The sequence below is a fragment of the Myotis yumanensis genome, unplaced genomic scaffold (genome assembly GCF_028538775.1).
Source record: "Myotis yumanensis isolate MYYU_CA2020_CCGP unplaced genomic scaffold, mMyoYum1.0.hap1 SCAF_4, whole genome shotgun sequence".
Lineage (NCBI taxonomy): Eukaryota > Metazoa > Chordata > Mammalia > Chiroptera > Vespertilionidae > Myotis > Myotis yumanensis.
This window is the reverse complement of record NW_027223755.1, coordinates 111,183,588-111,204,463: the sequence shown is the minus strand read 5'-3', so window position 1 is coordinate 111,204,463 and position 20,876 is coordinate 111,183,588. Positions and strand designations below refer to the sequence as shown.

The following is a 20,876-nucleotide window of genomic DNA, read 5'->3' as shown; positions in this document are numbered from 1 at the left end:
ATTATTAGCAAAACTTCCAACCATGCTTTATAATAAAGACTCCTGTGTTCAGGAGAGCCTCCAGGGTGGCAGCCTGCCTTGCTGTCTTGAGGGCCTCTGCTGCCAGCGCCGCGCCAGGCCGTGACCTGGGCATGGGGGTGGGCACATTCTGCCCCCAGAATTTTAAACTTAAAATTCTTCCTCACGGTGTGCTTCCATTCGCCTGCGCCCCTCCCGGCCACACCGAGTGCAGAAGGCAATGGTACAGCTTCAGTGGCACGACGGGACGGTGAGGAATGTCCACGTGGACCTGCCCTTCCTCTATGAGTACCAGGTCGGCGCTGGGCCCGTCAGTCAGAGCTTGGCATGCGTGTGGGGGGGGGGGGGCAGGGAGGGGAGTGAGGCACCAAGTGATGTGGAGACACCAGGCCAGTGACCGAATTCTCTCCTGTAACCGAGACTGTGCTCCGCCCACAGGGCACTTTGGGAGCTTTTCCCACCCCATCCATCCCAGGCAGAGACCTGGATGTTCAGACAAAAGCTTCTAATAAAAAATAAAAAAGTAAAGCTTCTAATCCTCTGACAAAATCTACCTCCTCCCAATATGAGGCAACGAGAGACTTTTCTCCTCGTGGTCTCATGGCAGCTTGTCCATGATCAGTGGGATGTTCATACCCATGGCCGTGGCACGCCGTTCCCGGAAGCCGACTGGGGACGCCCCTCCTCTCAGACCCTTTAATCGGCCACACTCTGCAGTCGCTCACCCGGTGTGGCCTGTGGGTTTGCAGAAACAGCTCAGCAGAGCCATGCGGACGTATGAGAGGCGGATTGAGTGGCTCTCACTGGCCAGCAGGAGGATCTGGGGCACCGTCTGCGAAAAAAGGTACTTTCCCCTGAGTCGTGTTCCTGTCCGTCATGGGTTTGGTGTGTGACGGGGCACATTCCCAGCTCACGGATCCCCTATTGGAAGCCTCAGAAGCCATCACTTAGACTAAGGACGGCAAACCACGCAGCAGAAGCCCTGGGGGGAAGTCGCCACCAACTTCAGTAATGTCCTCACTGGGTAACTCAGGGTTCTTTCCATTAAGAGGCAACAGAAACGAGTGCAGATGGGCTGAAACAAACTAGTGGAGTCTGGTGAAGGTGACGCAAAACTCCAAAGCAGATTTGCTGGCTGCCTTCATGGCTCGATCCAGAGACCCATGTATGTCAGAGTCTCTCTCCATCTCTCATCTCTCCTCCGATGGCTTTGTCTTCAGGCGGCAGGCAGCTTTCCCCTCCGGTTTTAGCTTCCCAGAACTTGGGGCAGGGGCCGTCCATGAGCTCTGCACCCTGGCCAGGGGGGCGTGATGTCCTGCTTCCCACATGCCCACTCTCAAAGCTTGGGGCAGGGTCAGCTCTACCCAAAGCAAATGGAATGATAGAGGCAGAGGGGTGTCCCAAAGGAACACCAGGATGCTGTCGCCACAAGAGGTAATGAATGCTGAGCAGGGAAAAACAGTGGGTACCCATTATAGCCATTATTCTCATTCCATACCTTATTTGATATGTCACCTTTACAAAATAACACACTTTGTAATAATACTATACATCTCTTCTATCCTTTAATTCTTAACCCTATGAGGAGTCGTCTTGTAAACACTGTAGTTTATAGTAAGCATGCCAAGGATCAGAGGGGTTCTGTGACTTGCCTAAGGTCACACAGGAAGTGGGCTTGAACCAAGGTCGTCTGATTCTAAATCCAGTGGGTTTTCTTTTGTTGTCTACAGGTGTCTCAAAATGAGAACGGAGGGAGGAGATGGGAATGTAAGATTTGAAACAGTGAAAGGAAAAAACTGAATGGGGCTAAAGATCTTAAAACAGAGAAAGGAAACACAAAAGATACAAAATCTCCCCAGAGGCCCAGATCTCCTAATCCCACATCCTACTTGCTGACCGCGCTTGTTTTTCCTTCAAAGACCCCGGCCTATAATCATATTGAATGCTAGTGCTTTAAACAAGGAGGGATATGAAACTCATTGCACGCAGCCTCCGGCCCTCGGCCATCTCCACCAGGAGACTTTTCCGCGGTAGGACCTCCTGAGAGAGAGGTTCCAGCACCTAAATCTGCTGGAAACCCACCTCTGTTGACCTCAACCCGGAGAAAACTTGGCCAGCTGTGCATCTGGCGTGTGAAGTTCCCCGGAAAACACTTTAAAGAGTAAAACGGAACAAAAAGAACACTATCCGAGAGATTCGGTTCTCCCGGAGCTTGTGTTTCTGTGCAGGCTGCTTGTACTGCTCGACCTCTCCGCGGCCAGTTCCACGTACATTATTCATATCCAGCACTCCCTGCGGCTCCTGCTGGAGGAGCAGCTGTCCAACAAGGATGCCTTCAACGTCATCGCGTAAGCTCCGTCCTGGGGGAGGCGGTGTGCTTGGCCTGGCCGCTGGGCTGGGGCTCCTGGCAGGGAGCGGCTCGCAGGGAGCGGCTGGGCAAATGTTCTGAGCACCCTGCATCCTGGGACGGCCGTCTGTGTATCTGCCTCGAATGATCGTGTTTGGGGCGTTGAATAATTAAATAGTTGCAGAACAGTCCCACTGGGGAGCAGGTAATGAGCAGCCCCAAAACACACTGCTCGATCAGCCAGGATAAAACAGCTCCGCCCATTGCCCCACTGGGCTTCAAACTGAGAAGCAGGAGAGAGAAAAAGAAGGGCCCAGGCATGCCCCTAACTTGGGTTTGGCAAGGCACAATAGTTCATTTAGGGTTTCAATTCTTTTTTTTTTTTTTTTTAAATATATTTTATTGATTTTTTACAGAGAGGAAGGGAGAGAGATAGAGAGTTAGAAACATCAGTGAGAGAAACATCGATCAGCTGCCTCCTGCACATCTCCCACTGGGGATGTGCCCGCAACCCAGGTACATGCCCTTGACCGGAATCGAACCTGGGACCTTTCAGTCCGCAGGCTGACGCTCTATCCACTGAGCCAAACCGGTTTCGGCAAGGGTTTCAATTCTAAATGTTAACATTGTGTGTAGCTATATAGAATTAAATTATATAGGTATAAATATGTAAAACTATATATATTTAAATTATGTAAAATATAATACACATTTAAATTATGTCTATATATAAACTAGAGGCCCAATGCACGAAAGTCGTGCAAGAGTAGGCCTTCTAGCTTCCCTCTGGCATCTGGGCCTCATCTTTGTCTGGAAGGTCATCCAGAAGGACGTCTGGTCTAATTAGCATATTATGCTTTTATTATTATAGACAATTTAATATATACATTTAAAATATAAATAGAATTAAGTATTATATATTTATATATTTCCATTATACATAGCTATATATAATTTAAATATACACATAGTTTTATGCGTATTTTTAATTGCATACCATTTTAACTAATTGGAGGAGGGAGAGCAAAGGGCCCACTTGAGCTCTACATTTACACCTTCACATCTAACAGGGACTGTTCTGAGCCTATTAAGTCAGTAGTTAATATTACATATTATTCTGTATCAGAGCCTAATCTTTTCATAATAAATTCCAAGAAAAAATGCTTAGAGAGACATTTTAGGCAATGTTTTCATTCATTTATCCACCCAACCGTTCGTTCCGCCAGCTTTTACTGAAAGCCCAGGCGCAGAAGTTCAAACACAAAATCTCCCTCGGGCCACGTGGCCTCAAGGGAGACAGGCTGAGCAAGGCTCTGAAGAGACTGGCTGTGCGGCTGGAGTCCAGGTGGGGGTCAGTGTGCACCACAGAGAAGGCGCCTTTCCTTTGATGAAGGGAGGAGTCCTCTTCTCAAGGATTTAAATTCTGCCTCACAGAAAAGGTGAAATGATACAGATGAGAAACAGACAGACTGTGGTGCAGATAGCGGGGGCATGTGTTGGGAGCATGAGTCAGTGCCAGGGAAGTTTAAAAAGGGAGAAAGGACTCCCTCCCCAGGGACAGGGCCGTGTACACAGACACACACACACACACACACACACACACACACACACACACATGTCTCCACGACACGGAGGGCGTGCGGCCAGGGCGCTCCTGGCTCTGCCCTCACCGTGACTGTCCGGGCAGGTCGACAGCCAGGTCTCGGCCGGCCCAGGCTGGTGACACCCCAACATTTTGGGGGTGGAATCAGGATTTTGGTCTCCTTAGAGCCTGGGAGCCCAAAGAGCTGGGACCCAGAGTGGACCAGTCTCCTGCCTGAGAACGAGCCCTTTCCTTCCCTCAGGTTTGGGAGCACCGTCGAAAGCTGGAGGCCCGAGATGGTGTCCATGAGCCACGACAACTTACAAAGCGCCTGGCAGTAGGTGGCGGGCAGAGGCTCACCTGCCAGGCCTGCGGGCAGCCTGGGTGGCTGCTCTCTCCATGCCCCCCCCACTGAGGGGCAGTCCCTGCCTCTGTTCTGGCCTCACCCCGGCCTCGCTCAGCAGGGCTCTCCTGCCTCCCAGGTGGGCCCTGGCCCTGCAGTGTCGCGGCAGCAGGAATGTCCTCAGCGCCCTGCGCAAGGCGGTGGAAGTGGACTTCAAGGACAAAGACAGACAACAGTCGCAGGGCATCTACCTCTTCACAGGGGGCATCCCCGACCAGGACATGGTAGGTGCTCCAGTCCCGGGCACCCCCATCCTCATGACCCCACAGCGTCCCCGGGTGGACGCTGGCCGCTCCTCTCAGCGCGGCTTTCCAAGCTGGACTTCGTGTGCAGGAGACTCGCCTGGGGTGGTGTGGGGATGCAGAACCTGGCCCCGGAGGCCTGGCCGGGGGCCTGAGAATCTGCATTTCTAATGAGCTCCCAGGCTGTCCCAGGCTCTCAGGCCCAGCTCCCGCCATACCCTCTCCAGATAGAGAAGTTGTGGCCCAGCTCAGTCGTCTTTACCCTTGGCACCCAGTGCTCACCGGGCACACAGTAGGCCCTCGAGGAAGATGATCAGGCAGAACTGATCTGTGGCCAGCAGGCTTAAGAACCCCCACCCTCTCCCCCCAGCCCACGCTCAGCGCCTACATGGCTGAGGCCTGCGGGGGCTGCGACCTCCAGCTGAACGTGTGTCTTTTCTACGTGGGGGAGCCGCCCATGGACACCTCCCCACCTGCCTGCTACGCCAGCCGCACCGACACGGCCGCTGCCTACCGCGAGGTCACCCGGGCTGCTGGTGGCCGTTTCCACTGGTTTGGAGACACAGGTGCGTGAGTGTTGGCTGGTTCCTCCATCTCTCTGTTTCCGGGAACCTCGGTACCAGCACCGCTCCCTGTGCCAGAGATGTATTCCAGAAAGGCAACGTGTGAAAACCCCATTCAAAAACGGGAAGCTGCTGCTCATAGCACGCGTTCGCTGCAAACGGAAGGTGGGATGGCGGCACAACAGTGCAAATGTACTTAACGCTGCTGACCGCACACTCAAGCGTTGTTAGAATGGTACATTTGTGTAACATGTTTTACCGTAATTTTTTAAGTCAAAAAGAAAAGTAAAACTATGTTCAAATACGTTAGAATGTTAGAGCTGGAAAGGGCACTGGAGGTCCCTTAGTTTAGTATTTCCCACAGGGGAGTGTTCACAACAGGTGGGTAAAAGGCAGTTGCTCACGAACTCATTGTGATAGCTGGAGGGGGGCAGATGACGCCATCCCAAAACATGCCTCAAGGCATCAGAATTGTTGTGAGCTGATGCCAAAAAAGCTCTCTCCCTTCCCCTACACAGTCTACAAGTAGGACACAGGCCAACTTCAGACTCTGTCTCCTTAGTCATGGTGCTCTAGTTCTTCTCAAACTAGTCAGCAATACTTACTACAGACATTAGCCACTTTAAGTAATCCCAGGGTGGGTGATTTTACTCACTGGAGTATACCAGCACCCTTGCTCCTATCTGCTCTTCCTGTGGGTGCAAGCTCTTGCCTGGGTGCTGGGTCCCATGGCCATCCCCACTGGTGGTAACCTCGCTGTAACTGCCACTGGATGTTGGGTGGGGACTGGACAGCTCAGCCCATAAGACCCCACCCTGCCGCTCCAGCTCAGGTCTGTCCGGGACCGCTGCTCCTCCCCCATAAATTCTTTGTTTCCAGGCATTTATGAAAGTGACGACATCAGTGCCATCGTGTCTGAGATGGAAAAGGCTCTCAACTACTCGCAAAAGGTATGCTTTGGGGGCGGTGAGTGCACTGGCTTCTATGTTGTTTCTGGGACTGCACACACAGTGCCACGAACCAGGTGCTCACAGCAGCAGGCATGTGTTCTTTCACAGTTTCAGCGGCTGGAAGTCTGACATCAAGGTGTCAGGAGGACCATTGAAAGGAATTTTAGGGACAAAATAGGAAGGTTTAGGGAGTCCTGAGAATAAAGAGGGTCCATAGTGGAGGAATGCATAGGTGAGGGCTTGGAGCCTCCAAAAGGCATCCATTCACAGCGGATAAAAGTCACGAAGTGGGGAAGAGGGAAACACTTTCGCAGAAGATAGAGAAATGTGGACAATGGCAGAAAGAGGGGAACATTTTCACAGGAGATAGAGGAATGTTACTAGGTAAGGGGAGGTGGGGAGGGGGGCACCACACGGGTTTTGGACTTTGAGTTTGATATTCTGCAAAAGGGTGGCCAATCAAAAAAGCACGGGGTCATAAAATGGGGAAGGGGTCCAATTAGAAGGGAGCATGAAGAGACAAAGAACTACAGCATTTATAAACATCAGCAAGAGAGGCTGTGGGGTTACCCCCTTGGGACCCCCTCCCTACGTGAGAGTCTGAATTTGCTTCCAATAAATTTCCACCCTTTTACTAACAAGTACCTTTAGTCTGTGAAATTTATTCTTCAAACTTAGTGAGATAAGAACCCGCAGGGGGAGATCCACCCACACACCGCGCGCCTCACGTGTTCCCTCTGGAGACTGGGTAGGGTCCGTCAGTGCAGCTGGTGTTAAAGAAAACATATTGCCCTGGATGCTGGTTACGATGTCAGGAAGACTTTATGCGAGACTCTTGCAATAAGGGGGTGCGATCGGACTCAGCTCCGAAGACAGCTGGAGTTTATGGCCAATGGCAGGGTGACGGGTCACGAATGGGAAATTACTAAGAGAAACGTGTTTAGCTTTCGAGAATAGGGGGATTCTTGCTAAATGGACTTAGCAGGATTCCTGCTGAAGGCTGGTCAAGGACTGAGACATCAGGGTGGGGGTGAGGGGCTTGATCCGTGGTGGGGGATTCTAACTAAACTGACTTGGCAAGATTCTTTGCTAAAACTGGGTTTAGCAGGACCAAGTTGAAGCCTCGTTGAGAAGAGGGCTCAGAGGGGCCGGACTAAAGTTTGGGCAAGGAGGGCCTCCTGGTGGCTGGCAGCCCTTGGCTCACGCAGCACGCACTCTCTGTCTCCATCTTCACATGCTGTCCTCCCTCTTTGTGTCTGTCCTTTCTCCTCCTGGAGTGGCACCAGTCATACCAGAGTGAGGCCACCCTGCCCCAGTATGACTCATTAACTCACACCTTAATGAATCTACAAAGACCCTATTCCCAGGTAAGGTCACAGTCACAGGCACGCAGGGTTCAGACTTCAGCCTATCTTTTGGGTGACATGAACTCATCCCACCGCAGCTTCCCCCTCATGTCCTGATCCACTGACCCCCAAGGCTACAGATGAAACATGAGGGTTTCCTACAGGCATCGATTTTAGGTCTGTGAGCTGTACTTTCTGGCCTTCTTTGCGTTCCTTGAACACATCGAGCTAATTCCTAAACTCAGGGCCTTTGCGCCTGCTATGTGCTCTGTCTGTCATTCCCTCCCAGATCGTCCATGGATTGTCCTTGTTATTCAAGACTCACTAAAATGTAACTTCCTCAGAGAAGGGAGTTGAGCTGTTCGAGGTGAGATTAGAGAGGTAGAAAGGGGCCAGATCTTGTCAGTAGCAATGAGAATGGAAATAAGGGAAGACCCATGAGAAGAGTTGGGGAAGGATTGACCAGAGGTGTGGCTGATTGTACAGGGTGAAAGAGAGAAAGAAATCCCAGAGTAACTCCCAGGTTCCCCACTGGGGGTCATGGGTGACAGTGGTGCCCATTGACCAGGAGACAGAGAACAGGCCCTCCGGAGGGAGTGTGGTAGGTGCGGGGAGGGTGGGCCTGGGACAAAGGTGAGTTCAGGGAGCCTGCTGGGGCCTGTGGATGACAGGTGGAGGTATGGTTCCCAGACCAGTGGGGAAGATAAGGGCCGGGGCAGGGCAGCTCTGCGGAGGGACAGAGAGAGCTCAGGTGGCCATAGTCAGGCGGTGGAGGGGACTCAGACTGACTCACACTTTACTCACTGCCATTGCAGAGCAGCACCCGCTGAGCCACCCTCACGTCCCCTTCCTCCCTGTCCAGTGCGTGGGCTCCCCTGGGTGAGCCTCCTGGAAGTGGCCTCTCTTTGTTTGTTTGTTTTAAATCCTTCTCCTCTGGTCCCTCGTCTGATAAACTCATTCACAAGACATGCATGGGTGGTGATGGTTTGATGCACACTCCCAGGGTGTTATTTACATTCCAATGGCGTTTCCTGAGCTTTGATTGAGAAGAATTACTGGAGAACCTTTCAGGCAGTTGTGGGTGACAGAATCAACTATGACATACTATTCTGCCAGCTGGGGAGTTAGCCTCCGGCATCTCGCGGGCCGACCGGCATTTGTGGATGCTGGGCCCACATATGGAAAGAGCAGTGGCTTCGGAGCCACACCCACCTGGGTGTGAATGGAAGGCCCTCTATGTAACAGCAGTGTGGCCTTGGGCTTTAGTTTCCTCATCTGTAAAATGGGGATAAGATAGCACTTGCCTGACCTTTGAGACACCCAGATTGTAACTGGCCCTGTGCCTGGTGCATCTCACACCCTCCGTACATGGTACTTGTTATTCATGGATTTGGTCCACGGTGTCTGTGCCCCCGTTCTAGGGACAGAAAGAGGAATCCAAGGATCCTAGCAGATGCAGTCTCACGCGCCCACGTGTGTGTGTGTGTGTGTGTGTGTGTGCGCGCGCGCGCGCGTCCTGCTGGGGCTCGCGGCACTGGGTGCTGCTAACCGCCCCATCCTGTCTCAGTGTGCTCTCCTAGTGTCCTCCCTGAAGAACCAGTCCAGAAAAGACCTGGAGAGGGCAGCCCTCTTGAAAGAAAAGCCAAAGATGCTCAAGCAAAGAAACCAGCCTAAGAGACTCTATCCTTCCGAGCCCACAGCCCCCTCGGCGGCCAGAATGGTTTGACTCCCCCCCTAATAACACACAGGATGTGGTTTCTGCGTGTCTCCGGGTCTTTCCTAGATCTCGCAGTGCCCTGGGCCAGGGGCTGGGGCAGGGTCCTCAGGAGCGTGTCCTGTGGGTGCCTCCAGGCCTGGCCTCTGGGGGACCTGCTTCGCAGCTCGGCACCTCTGGCCACCTCCCCACCCCCACCTGTGGCTCTGCCTGGCTCTCCCAGGCTTGACCCTGATCTGGGTCCTAAGGGCCCCCTGAGATTGGAACCCACCTAACTGTAAGGCAGGTGGGCTTATCCCGGAGGGACTCAGGGGCACGGGAACGAGGCTGTCGGGTATCCAACGGGCTCTTGCTGCAGCTGCCCGGGGCCTGGCAGGAGCCCAAGGGTGGCCTGGCTGCTTATCTGCAGTCGCAGCCCGTCAGCTCTGTCCTGCATGAAACACCCGCCTCGGCGCCAGAGGGGCCTGGAGACGTCTGGCTGGGGAGACCCAGACTCAGTGCTCAGGAGCGGAGGGGCCGAGGACTCCAGCTCCCGGCCTCGGGCCGAACTTCTTCGGCGCTGCCTCACTCCGTCAGGGCGGTTCTGCGAGAGGCTATCACCAGGTTTCAGGAACCTCCCAAGTTCTGAGGCGAAGCCCTGTCATTCCAGGATCTGCCTCTCGGGCCTTCAGCACTGCTGAGCTGGCTCCCTGCGGGGGCCTCTAACAGCGGCCTCCCGAGCCCAGGGCCGGCCTGGAGTCAGCTCATCCCCAGGTCCCAGCTGGTCCAGGGCCCTGCTGACCTCACGGTTACCACGTTCTGGTTGTGTCCAGTAATGAAGGGCCCCTCCCTTAGAACAGGTGCCCGGAAGGGCACAGCTACCGAGTGGCCGCCTATGGGGCTGGAGGCCCAGAAGCGCCGGCCCAGGAGGAAGAGGACTAGGTGACGCGAAGAAAGTTCTGGCAAGTCCACACGCATGTACTATTTCACCTCAAAAGCCAGAGCCCCCTCTGAATCTGCAGCAGGAGATGAGGCCAAAATGCCTGAGAATCTGGCCCCTTAGGCCCCGCCCTGTGAGGATTCCTAATGGGCAGATTGAGGCTGGGGTGACCGGTGCACCTGCCACAGAAAATCGGCAGCTGACGGGAAAGACCACCTGTTTTCTAGAGCCTCAGAGACGGCCCTGCCAGGGAGAGCAGCCCCCCCGCGGAAGCTGTGACGTGGCGTCCGCTCAGTGGCGAGGCGGGCGTCCCACCAGGTAAGGCCCGGGTCGGCTGGGGCACAGGCTGTGGTGAGGCGTGTGAGTACCGATAGGCACCACGGTGATCAGCGATCGGGAGTCTTGACCCTGCGCCGGCCCTTCTGCTAGGACGCCCACTTGAGCTTGTGGCAGAGCAGGCAGCCGGTCAGCTCCCCATTTTACCGGTGAAGAAAGTCAGGGTTGAGAAGCATGGCTGGTGCCCGCTGGTGGTGACAGGCACAGGTGTTTTTATGAAAGGGCTCAGCTCCTAAGAGCAGGTGCCTCACTTCCAACACCAAAGGCGTGGCCCAGTGGCTCCGAGCAGGGTCCTGGGGCCCGCGGGACCAGGGTGGAGGCTGCTCTCCTTCCTGGCGCTGGGAGCTGGGGGCAGAGAGCACTCACTCCAGCCTCAGGCCTTCTGTCCTCCAGCTGCAGCCCAGTCAGCCAAGGAGGAGCCTGGAGCAGGGAGGAGGAAGGCCCACACGAGGGAAGCAGAGGCCGGGAGTAGCGAGGGTGAGTCGGAGGATGCGGAGCCGGAGCTGGGGAAGCCCTGGCCTGTGGGAACTGCGCGGTCACCGCAGGGCAGCAGAGCCCTGGACCAGGCCTCTCCTCACACTAGGTCCCCAGGCCAAGGGGACAGACATGCAGTCTTGACATGGCAAGAGTGAGGAGGGTCAATACTGGGGGTCCCCCGAGGCCCCGGGTCCCGGGTCCCAAGGTCCGGTGCCGCCTGAGGGACAGTGCCTCCGCCCCAGGCTCAGGGAGGGCGTGAAGATGGGGCCCCGGCCAGCCTGACTGCTGCCAACGGGCACAGATTCCAGGAACCAATCCCTGGGGTGCGGAGAAGAGAGTCCAGCAGGTTTGCAGGGATCCACCTTACAGCCTCCCTTTCTACCTCTCAGCAAACTGCACCTAAGGACTTGATTGGCAGAGAAACTGACATGAAAAGAGAGCGATGGGGAAGGGGAGGGGAGAGGAGGGGAGGGGAGTGGAGGGGAGGGAAGAGAGGTGCACAAGGTAACCTCACTGTTCCTCGCAGACTCGGTGTACAGAAAGCACCCTCAGGGAAGGGGCGCAAGGAGGACTGGCTCTTCTCTGGAGTTGCCCAGAAAGGACGCAATCTGCTCCAGCCACGAGGTTAGTAAGTTGTCTGTACCAGCGCATGTCCCCTAGGCAATACTTCCTTCTAGCAGCCGTGCCCAGAGGATGGGCATTCCGGGAAGTGAGGACACCCCTGCTCAGAGTGACTGCTAAGGGTGACCCGAGTGTGCCACCTCCTAGCTGGGAGACCTCTGACAAGTCCTTTAACCACATTTCATCTCAATGTCCTCATTTGCAAAATGAAAACAATTGTATCTATCAAACAGGATCCATGACTAATTGGAGTATATTTTGTGTAAAGTTCTTAGTGGTATCAGATCCCTTTGGTTGCAAACAACAGAAATCCTCCTCCTTGTTTGTCCAGAAGGTGGAACACCTTTCTTCCTCTGCCGTTCAGGGAAGTCAGCTTGGTCCTCACGGGCCAGTCCTGGAGGCTGCGCTGACTGCTGGAGCCTGCCTGTCCTTGTAGCCCTGGTTGTAACAAGGACACTGAAATGATCTCAGTTGGATTCTAGTATGGACTTTAGACCAATCGGGGTTGCTACCCAAATCTTATGGGGAAGGTTGAAAAGATGTGGGAACAGCAATGTCCACCAGCATAATGTTAACGTAAAAACATTCAACGCTGTGAAGAATTTTTGTGAGTTTATTTCAGCCAAACTGACGACAGTTGCCAGGAAGCAAAATCTCAAGCGACTGGGATAGTGCTCCAGAGAATGGCGGCTTTTCCTGCAAACTCACACCTAAAGTGACCACAAGGATGGTCTGAAATTAAACTTGAACTAAAAGCAGTTATGGTGGATAGTCACTCCTAGGCCGGTATCTTCCCTGACAAGGTCACTCTTTACCTTAACTGGGACTATTTTCCTTTTGCATCTAAGATAACATACCTGTGAAATGTCAGGGTAACTTGTAACCTCCCTTTTTCCAGACTTCTCAGGGCACAACCAAATGCCCTTGGTGCCAGGACAGAGACCACAAATTCCTTCACTGCTATTGTTATCATGTTAATTGCTGACTGTTAAGGATCCTGCACCACCTAAGTAAAAGAAGCATGTGTCTCTCATTTTACTTTTTATCCAGCCCCAGAGGTCCCCACCCCCCCCCCCCCACCCCCCGTTTGCTTCCTCCCACCTCCCTAATCTATCACCAATGGCTTTCATGTCACCCACCTACGTCTCCTCCCTTGATTGTAATGTATAAAACAAAGTGAAAAGCCGCCATTCTCCGGAGCACTATCCCAATCAGTCGAGATTCTGCTTCCCGGCAATTGTTGACAGTTTGGCTGAAATAAACTCACAGAAATTCTTCACAGCGTTGAATGTTTTTACTTTAACAGGACCAAGGAACCCCACATTTCAAACAGGAACTAGATTTCAAAAAGGAGGTTTTAGTCATTCACTTCAGCCTGAATTACCCAAGATAACAGTCCTTTTCTTTATTCTAAAGTGGGTAGCAAATGATGGACTGAAAACACTGAAGATGGAGCTCTCCAGCCGCCTCGGTCCCACTGGCACCCGTCAGAGGCGGGTAAGAAGGCCGCAGCAGCCACAACCTGCAGCGCCTGCCCCAGCGGAGAGGCCACGGTAGTCGGGTTTGGGAGGCGGTGGTCTTCTCTCCCAGCTCCTCTCGGCCACCGTGGCAGCGGGTGTTGGGGAGAACTCTGTGAATGTACAGACATGGCCTCTGTTCCTCCTGCCAAACCTTGCCCCTCCGAGTGGGGCTGCTCTTGGGGGATAAATCCTGCTGGAGGAAAAGGGAGCCCCTAGGTGCTGCTGAAATGACCAGGCGGCGGGAGGACACACAACCAGGCACTCGGAAGATTCAGAAAAGGCACGTTATTGCAGGAGCACCGGTGCTGCTGGCTCAGGGGAATCGGTTCCCAAAGCTGAGCCCCGAATGCAGCGGGGCTTTCTCTTAAATTGCCCTAAGTTTCTTTGTCTCTCAGCTTCCGGGTTTTTCAAGGGCTTTTGCAGCCCCTATGATGGTTGTAAGGGGGAGGTGAGATTATGACCATCGGCCCTGGCTGGCGCCAGCAGTCAAGCCCCCTGTGAGGGCTGTGCATGATCGATGGCCCTGTAAGTTAAGTGTTTAGGGAAACAGGTTTTGCAAGGCTGGGGCACAAGCGGGAAGGGGGTTGGGGCTGAATTATAGGTTAGCATAGGTGCCAGAACCAGACTCAAGCTGCCAGCCCAGTTGCCTTCGCACAGGGGGCTGAGGCCACGCTCAGGTTAGAGGGGCTCCCTGCAGTGAGCGTCAGAGACGTGCTGAGCACACAGGCAGATGCTGGCATCCTCGCCAGCAGGGACTCTGGCCCCAGAATTGATGCTGGTGCTGCCAGGATGGCGGGAGCAGGGTCCTCACAGGAGGTGAGGGTTCTAGTCTCTATTTTCTACATTTGGGCTCTTGTGTTCTCATTGGAACAAGCACTTTTAGTACAAAATAAAAATCTAAACGTGCTTTGTTAAAGACCCCATTTTCTCTCCTTGCCCTTTTCTACAACACGAGAGGCCCAATGCACGAAATTCGTGCAAGGGGCTCTGCCTTGCAGCTGCAGCAGCTTGCCTCAGCCCTCGCAGCCCCAGCTTTGTCCAGGAGGTTGTTTGGCTGTCCAGTCTAATTAGCATATTACATGTTTATTATTATAGATTACCAACGAGAGGTAACCATAAAGCTAAAAATAGCCACCAAACTCAAAATCATCCAACAGAAAAAAATTTTAAGGGAGTTTAATCATGCTGTCCCCCTCTCCATCCAAGGTCACCTTTTAGTTTGAAATTTATGGGCCTCCCATCCTACCATGAGGAGTTTTCTGCTTTAAAATTCAGAGATAGGCCTGGCCAGAGTGGCTCAGTTGTTGAGCATCAACCTATGAACTGGGAGGTCACAGTTCGATTCCCAGTCGGGGCACATGCCTGGGTTGCAGGCTCGAGCCCCCATATGGAGCATGCAGGAGCAGCCAATTAGTGATTCTCATTGTTGATATTTCTATCTCTCTCTCCTTCTCCCTTCCTCTCTGAAATTTAAAAAAAAAATGTATTTTTTAAAAAATGTAGAGATACTATATTTGTTATAGTGACCAGAGTGACCACATTTGCCTCAGTACCATTACCCCCAATTCCCCATTCCGTCCTAAAACCATACATCTAGCAATATAATAAAGAAACGCTTTAAAACAAACAAACAAAAATGTATGCTTAACAATGTTTGGGAAATTATTAACACAGAGGACTATCTCAGAGGGTGATGGGATATGAAGAAAAGTGATGGGAATTTGCCTTCACTTGCGTTGATCCAGGGGGTGCTGGGACACATTCAGTGGACACCCCGGGAAATGGGAGCGTACATTATGTGCCTGAAGAAGGTGGTGAGATGCTGTGTCCAGAGGCTGCAGTGGCTGCTATCTGGTGAGCCGACCTGCTGTCCTGGGGAGTAGAGGGGAGGGGAAGAGGAAGGCAACCTCAGGGACCAGGGCCAGGCCTTCCCAGGCCAGGCCCTCACACACTGTCAGGTGGGGGATTAGGCAGGAGGGTCATCAGGTACAGCATGACTTCTGGGTTCAGAGCTCTGGCAAGGTGCTGGATGATAGGGAGGTGGAGCAGGGGCCAAAGAGCACCAGAGGGGGCCCAAGTCTGTCCACGTGAGTTCTGCAGGGCCAGCTTCCACACCTTGCCTCCCTGGGTGTGACCGAGGGATGACCATCAAGAGGTTCGATTTATTCTTTTTTTTTTAAAGGAGGATATATATATATATACATGAAGGAAGGAAGGAGGGAGGGAGAGAGAGAAACATTGATGTGAGAGAGACACATTGATCAGCTGTCTCCTGCACAAGCCCCAACTGGGGATCAAACCCGCCACCTTTTGGGGTTCGGAACAACGCTCCAGCCGACTGAGTCACACCAGCCCAGGTTCAGATTAGTCTTGGTTGGGCCCCATAGAACTTCCCATGAAGGCAGAGATGGGAGGGGATCCTGACAGAAAAGTCCCCAAGAGTCCAAGGCCCTCTGGGATTAGTGATGGGCAGGAGAGCCAGGCTCACACCCCAGAGGAGGGTGTGCTGGGTGAGGAGGTGGATTGAGCATCAGGCCCAGGAGGCCAGGAAGACACTAGAACTAGAGGGCGGAGGTGTAGGCTCGCGGCCTGTGGTTCCCGGGGCAATAGGAAGAAGGCAGGCAGGAGCCTTACAGAGAGCCCTGTGGGGCCCTCGGTCCCTGTGGAACCCACCGGCCAGTCCTCGGCGGCAGGCCCTGGGCAGTGGTGTAGTGATGACTACCACTGTCCAAAGACTCCAGAGAGGCCATGGCTAGCGGTTGCCTCAAAGTGTCCATCAGAGGACCCGGGTGTGAACCTCAGCTGTCACTGCCAGTCCAGGTGGCCCTGGGCAAGTCACTGGCCCTCTCTGTTTCCCGTGAGATAAAGCCCCAATCCATGAACACCCTCTCCCGCTTCCTCTCTTGTCCATCTCCCCGTGGGTCTCTCTGCTCAGCCTTTGTTATCCCACACATTGGCGTTCTCTCTGTCCCTCAAGCCTTCAGTCATAATTGGTCTGCTTCCCACCCACATCCCTCTAACTCAGATCTCCACGTTACGGGCTGCACTAACACTGTCAGAAGCCACGGCACAGCTCTGTCTGTGCAACGCCTGTCTTCCGTGCCTCTCTCTCGCTCACCGTTGCACTTGCACAGTACCGGGCGCTAAAGGAGGCGGAGCTGATTTCTGTTGGTCGGTTGGTGGACTTTGTGCTCTGTAATATCTTTTCTGGACCAAACAACACTGAGTCCAATCCCTTAACTCAAGGCCAGGGCAGTTATAACCACTTGAACAAGTGGTCACAGGCAGAGCCACAGCCAGACCACCGGCCGCTCTGCCCTAGGACAGTCGACCCCTCCAACAATACAAAGACCATCTCCCAGTGGGTTGACATCTGATCAAGGATCAATCAGGCAACAGGTATTGCAAGATCATGAATTGGGCAGCCGGGGAGGTGAGCCCTCACTCCTTCCCTGCCTCTGCCCCAACCCACCTGGCGCAGGGAGCCGCCGACTGTTCGGCACCATTTTGGAGAAGAGAGTGTGCATCCTGCTGGACACCTCGGGGTCCATGGGCCCCGACCTGCCGCAGGTGAAGACAGAGCTGATTCTGCTGATCTGGGAGCAGCTGAGAAAGCACTGTGACAGGTGAGAGGCCGGGGTGTGGGGCCGGAAGAAGACCGAAGGGGTAGTTCTGGGCGTCCCGGCCAAGGGCACGCCCTCCTCGCTGTCCCAAGGGCCAGGACGTCTCTGAAGTGCCCTCATGAAGAGCTTGTTGGGGCAAGAGAGCGCTGGATTCCCCGGGGAGTGAGGCAGATTCAGGAACCTGCTCAGGCCCAGGCAGTTACAAGCAGAGGAAAGGACCGCCTTGAACTGCATCTCACAGGCAGGGTGTGTCCCCTCTACTCCGAAGGTTTGACGGTAAGGGGACAGCAGGAGGCTGGTCCGAGGCTGGGACTCACTCTCGCCTTAATGGAAAAAAGAGGAAACAGTTATTGAGCACTTACATTCATGGTTCCACTCCATCCTCCCAGTGACCTGAGGCAGGGTGATTAGCCCCATTTTTCAGAAAAGGAAGCTAGGACTTAGGTTAAATTTCTCTGAGATCATATAACCTGCAAGGGGCTGAGGGGATGTTTAAATTTGCTTCTGTCTGCGCCCAGCGCCTCACTGTGTGCCTGCTGATCCTCGGGTAGTCACAGCCCTCTCCTCCAGGCCCCGGCAGACGGGAGTCTTTGCGAAGGTTACTTCACCGAATTCAGTATAGACGGGCCCTTCTAACCAACCTCTTCCTCCCTCCCCAGCTTTAACCTCATCGGCTTTGCAGAGGACCTGCAGCTGTGGCAGGACTCTCTGGTGGAGACCACAGATGCGGCGTGTCATGAGGCCACCCAATGGGTGACCCACCTGCGTGCTCAGGGCAGCACCTCAGTCTTGCAGGCGCTACTGGCAAGTTACAACCCTGAGCCTGACGTGGTAGCAAAGAGGAAACAGCATCACCCTGTACACAGACCTGGCCTGATACTTTAGGACTTGCTCAGTGTTAAATATGTGATCTTCCCAACAACCAGAGAGAGGGGTTCCTGTTGCTCGCCCTCTATGGAAGGGGACACAGGCTCAGCGAGGTGACTGGCCTGCTGGGTGCAGAGCCAGGAGTGCATGTGCCTGTCCTGTCGGGGGTGGGCTGAGGGGGAGCCTGGGGAACAGCAGGCCGTGGTTCCCCTCCGGTTGGCACCCAGCCCTGAGCCACACACCCTGGTGCTCTTGCAGAAAGCGTTCAGCCTTCGCGATGTGGAAGGGCTGTACCTCCTGACCGACGGGAAGCCGGACACAAGCTGCAGCCTGATTCTACGTGAAGTCCGAAGGCTCACAGAGGCGCACCACGTGAAAGTGCACACCATTTCCCTGAGCGGCGCGGGCAGGTGGGGCTCCCGCAGACTCGGTCCCACGGGGCCCAGTCCCAGGGCCAGGCACCGGGAGGGCCGGGCAGGAGCACAGCGAGGCCACCCTCAGCCCGCCCAGCAGGGGCCTGGCTGCAGCGAGGGCCTGCGCAGACTCCACGGCCACACTGCACTTCTCCCCATCTTTTCTGGGAGCACATTTATGAAGATTTAGAGGGAAAAGTTTAAAATAGCACTGTTGTGATTGTCATTATAAATGTTCACCAAGAAAAACATGTGTTAGACAGGAGAATTTAAGTGCTTCAGAAAAATTGTTAATAGTATTGGTAAAATTTGATTATTTAATACTAGCGGCCCGGTGCATGAAATTCGTGCACGGGGGAGGGGGTGTCCCTCAGCCCAGCCTGCACCCTCTCCAATCTGGGACCCTTCGGGGGATATCTGACTGCTGGTTTAGGCCTGTGGGATCGGGCCTAAACAGGTAGTCAGACATCCCTCTCGCAATCCGGGACCGCTGGCTCCTAACCACTCACCTGCCTGCCTCTCTGATTGCCCCTAACCACTCTGCCTGCCAGCCTGATTAACCCCAACTGCCCTTCCCCCTGGCCTGCTCGCCCCCAACTGCCCCCCCCTGCCAGCCTGCTCACCCCCAAATGCCTTCCCCTGCCAGCCTGATCACCCCTAAGTGCCATAGCCGCTGCACCGGCCAAGACTGGCTGGGAGAGTGGGCTCGGTGATGCTGACACCGCCTCATGGCACAGAGCCTCCGGGTCCGAGGCCCATCGCCCTGCAGACTTCTGCACCAGGACCCACCACTGGGTCTTGACCTCGGCCCTCTCTGTTCCTCCCTCCAGGGCGGAGGGTAACTTCCTGAGGAGCCTGGCCTCCCTCACTGGGGGGCGCTATCACTGCCTTGTTGGTGAGGACCTGGTCTCCCACATTCACCGCCTGCTCAAGAGCTTCCTGCATGACCGGGTAGGCTGTGGAGCCACTGGAATGGCTCAGTAATGTTAGCGGACATGGCTGTTACCCCTCACTGCGGAGGCCCTGCGGCTCTTGCCAAAGGACTGGCGACAGAGGCTGTGCCTCCCTGCTGCTCTCCTCTTAGGCGGCTCTCCTCAAAGTTGGCAAAGAGCAGCGTTTCGGGTGCTATTTAATGACACAACAGTTTGCATTATTGAGCACTTACTAGGCACAAGTCGTTGCTTTTTATAGATAACCTCTTCTACTCTCCCCAGCCAGTCCTGGCCTTTCACAGGAGAGGAAGCAGGCTCAGCCAGGCCTGGGAACAGCCCGAAGTCAGAACAATGTGAAGGAGCTCAGATGCCCTCCCCACCCCCACCCCACCCCACCCCTACCCTGTGTTCCTGAGCGCTGGGCTTTGATTCCCACATATTTCTGTCTCCCTAGATTAGAGTTACTGAAACAGATATTCAAATGACCTGGTAAATAATAAATCTGTTAAAGTCACGGGTTCCATCACACATGGGACAAGCGGAAGACATCAGTGGTCCTCTTCCAATCAAACAGAAAAAGTATGCACATGTTTCTACCTTTTAGAACATTCCACTGTCAATGATCACATTTCCAAATGATCAGTAACACAACCAACCAGAATTCCAGATTTCTTTCTGGAAGTTAGATCACTGCCCCAGGCCCTGGCCAGTGTGGCTCACCATTGGTTGAGCATTGTCCTGGGCACTGAAGGGTCACAGGTTCGATTCTTGGTCAGGACACATACCCAGGTTGCAGGTTTGATCCCCAGTCAGGGTGCGTGTGGGAGGCAACCAATGGATGTTTCTCTCTCACATCGATGTTTTTCTCTCTCTCCCTCTCCCTTCTTCTCTAAAATCACTTTTTTTTTTAAATAGAAGATTACTGAACCAGGACATGCATACTTCTAAAATATATATATATTTCTTTTATTGATTTCAGAGAGGAAGGGAGAGGGAGAGACAGACAGAAACATCAATGATGAGAGAGAATCATTGATCCGCTGCCTCCTGCACGCCCCCCACTGGGGATCGAGCCCACAACCGCAACCTGGGCATGTGCCCTTGGCCGGAATCGAACCTGGGACCCTTCAGTCTGCAGGCCGACACTCTATCCACTGAGCCAAACTGACTAGGGCCATGGCATACTTTTTGAAATCAAGTGTTTTGCATGATTTCTTTGTTCAAGTGACTGCTTTAGGGCCAAATATTACAAGTAATACAGAGGACAGCACAAGTAAAAGTAATGAATGCCCTTTTACACAGGAGAATGAACTTCATGTCGTGAAGGTCCTCAGTTCAGTGTCTTATCAAATGAGACTGAGTGAGTTTGTGGGTATGGAATGGGCTCATCCCACGACTCCTGCCAGCATCTCTCTCAGAGTCTCTTGCTAACTGTGAGAACTTTCCTTTTAAGGCGAGGCTTTGGAATTTCATTGGTTGACAGAAGGAAAAGCATGTCTGGGAAGCTCTGATTTATTACAAGAAATCGAGAAAGGGCTGAATAGATGCTACTCGCGTAACAGTGAGATCAGGAGCCCCTGCTGCTTCTGTTCTGTTGACTTCAGTGAAGTCCAGAGACCGCCTCGATTTCCACAACCCTCCCTCCACGGCCTCTCAGACATCTTCTTGCAAAATGTCCTGTTTGCAGAATGACCCCCTTAAGCAGTGACGAGCTCCCTGTCCCTGGAAACATGCAGGTGGGGTTCGCAGCTGTCCTGCACTGGGTGGGAGACTGCGTTAATTAGCTCTAAAATTCTCCTGCTGAGATTTTGGATTTTCGTGTCCCATCTAGTCACTTGTGGGTCTAACTTCACACTCATTTTCCCGTTTCCAAGGGCTCCGTGCTGCCACTGTTTGAAGGGGATGATTTAAGGAGACTGGCCCAGGAGGTCACCGCGGCTAGGAGCCTCCTCTGGCAAGCCCAGTCACTCAGGTATGCCCTTCAGCAGCCCCTCCCACGCCAT

The 20,876-nt window shown here is 53.8% G+C and overlaps 1 protein-coding gene across 1 annotated transcript in view; it reads left to right on the top strand.

Annotated features, from left to right (window-relative positions):
* VWA3A (von Willebrand factor A domain containing 3A) overlaps nucleotides 1-20,876 on the top strand; it is a 75,391-nt gene that overhangs the window by 52,662 nt on the left and 1,853 nt on the right. Inside the window, 19 exon segments of the mRNA XM_070413698.1 lie at nucleotides 233-313; nucleotides 768-862; nucleotides 2,247-2,366; nucleotides 4,210-4,284; nucleotides 4,430-4,574; nucleotides 4,963-5,158; nucleotides 6,035-6,105; nucleotides 9,019-9,171; nucleotides 10,312-10,402; nucleotides 10,814-10,897; nucleotides 11,424-11,521; nucleotides 12,935-13,010; nucleotides 13,013-13,071; nucleotides 14,784-14,892; nucleotides 16,520-16,664; nucleotides 17,321-17,465; nucleotides 17,787-17,938; nucleotides 18,772-18,892; nucleotides 20,748-20,845. Of these exon segments, the coding sequence (XP_070269799.1) occupies nucleotides 233-313; nucleotides 768-862; nucleotides 2,247-2,366; nucleotides 4,210-4,284; nucleotides 4,430-4,574; nucleotides 4,963-5,158; nucleotides 6,035-6,105; nucleotides 9,019-9,171; nucleotides 10,312-10,402; nucleotides 10,814-10,897; nucleotides 11,424-11,521; nucleotides 12,935-13,010; nucleotides 13,013-13,071; nucleotides 14,784-14,892; nucleotides 16,520-16,664; nucleotides 17,321-17,465; nucleotides 17,787-17,938; nucleotides 18,772-18,892; nucleotides 20,748-20,845 (2,114 nt within the window).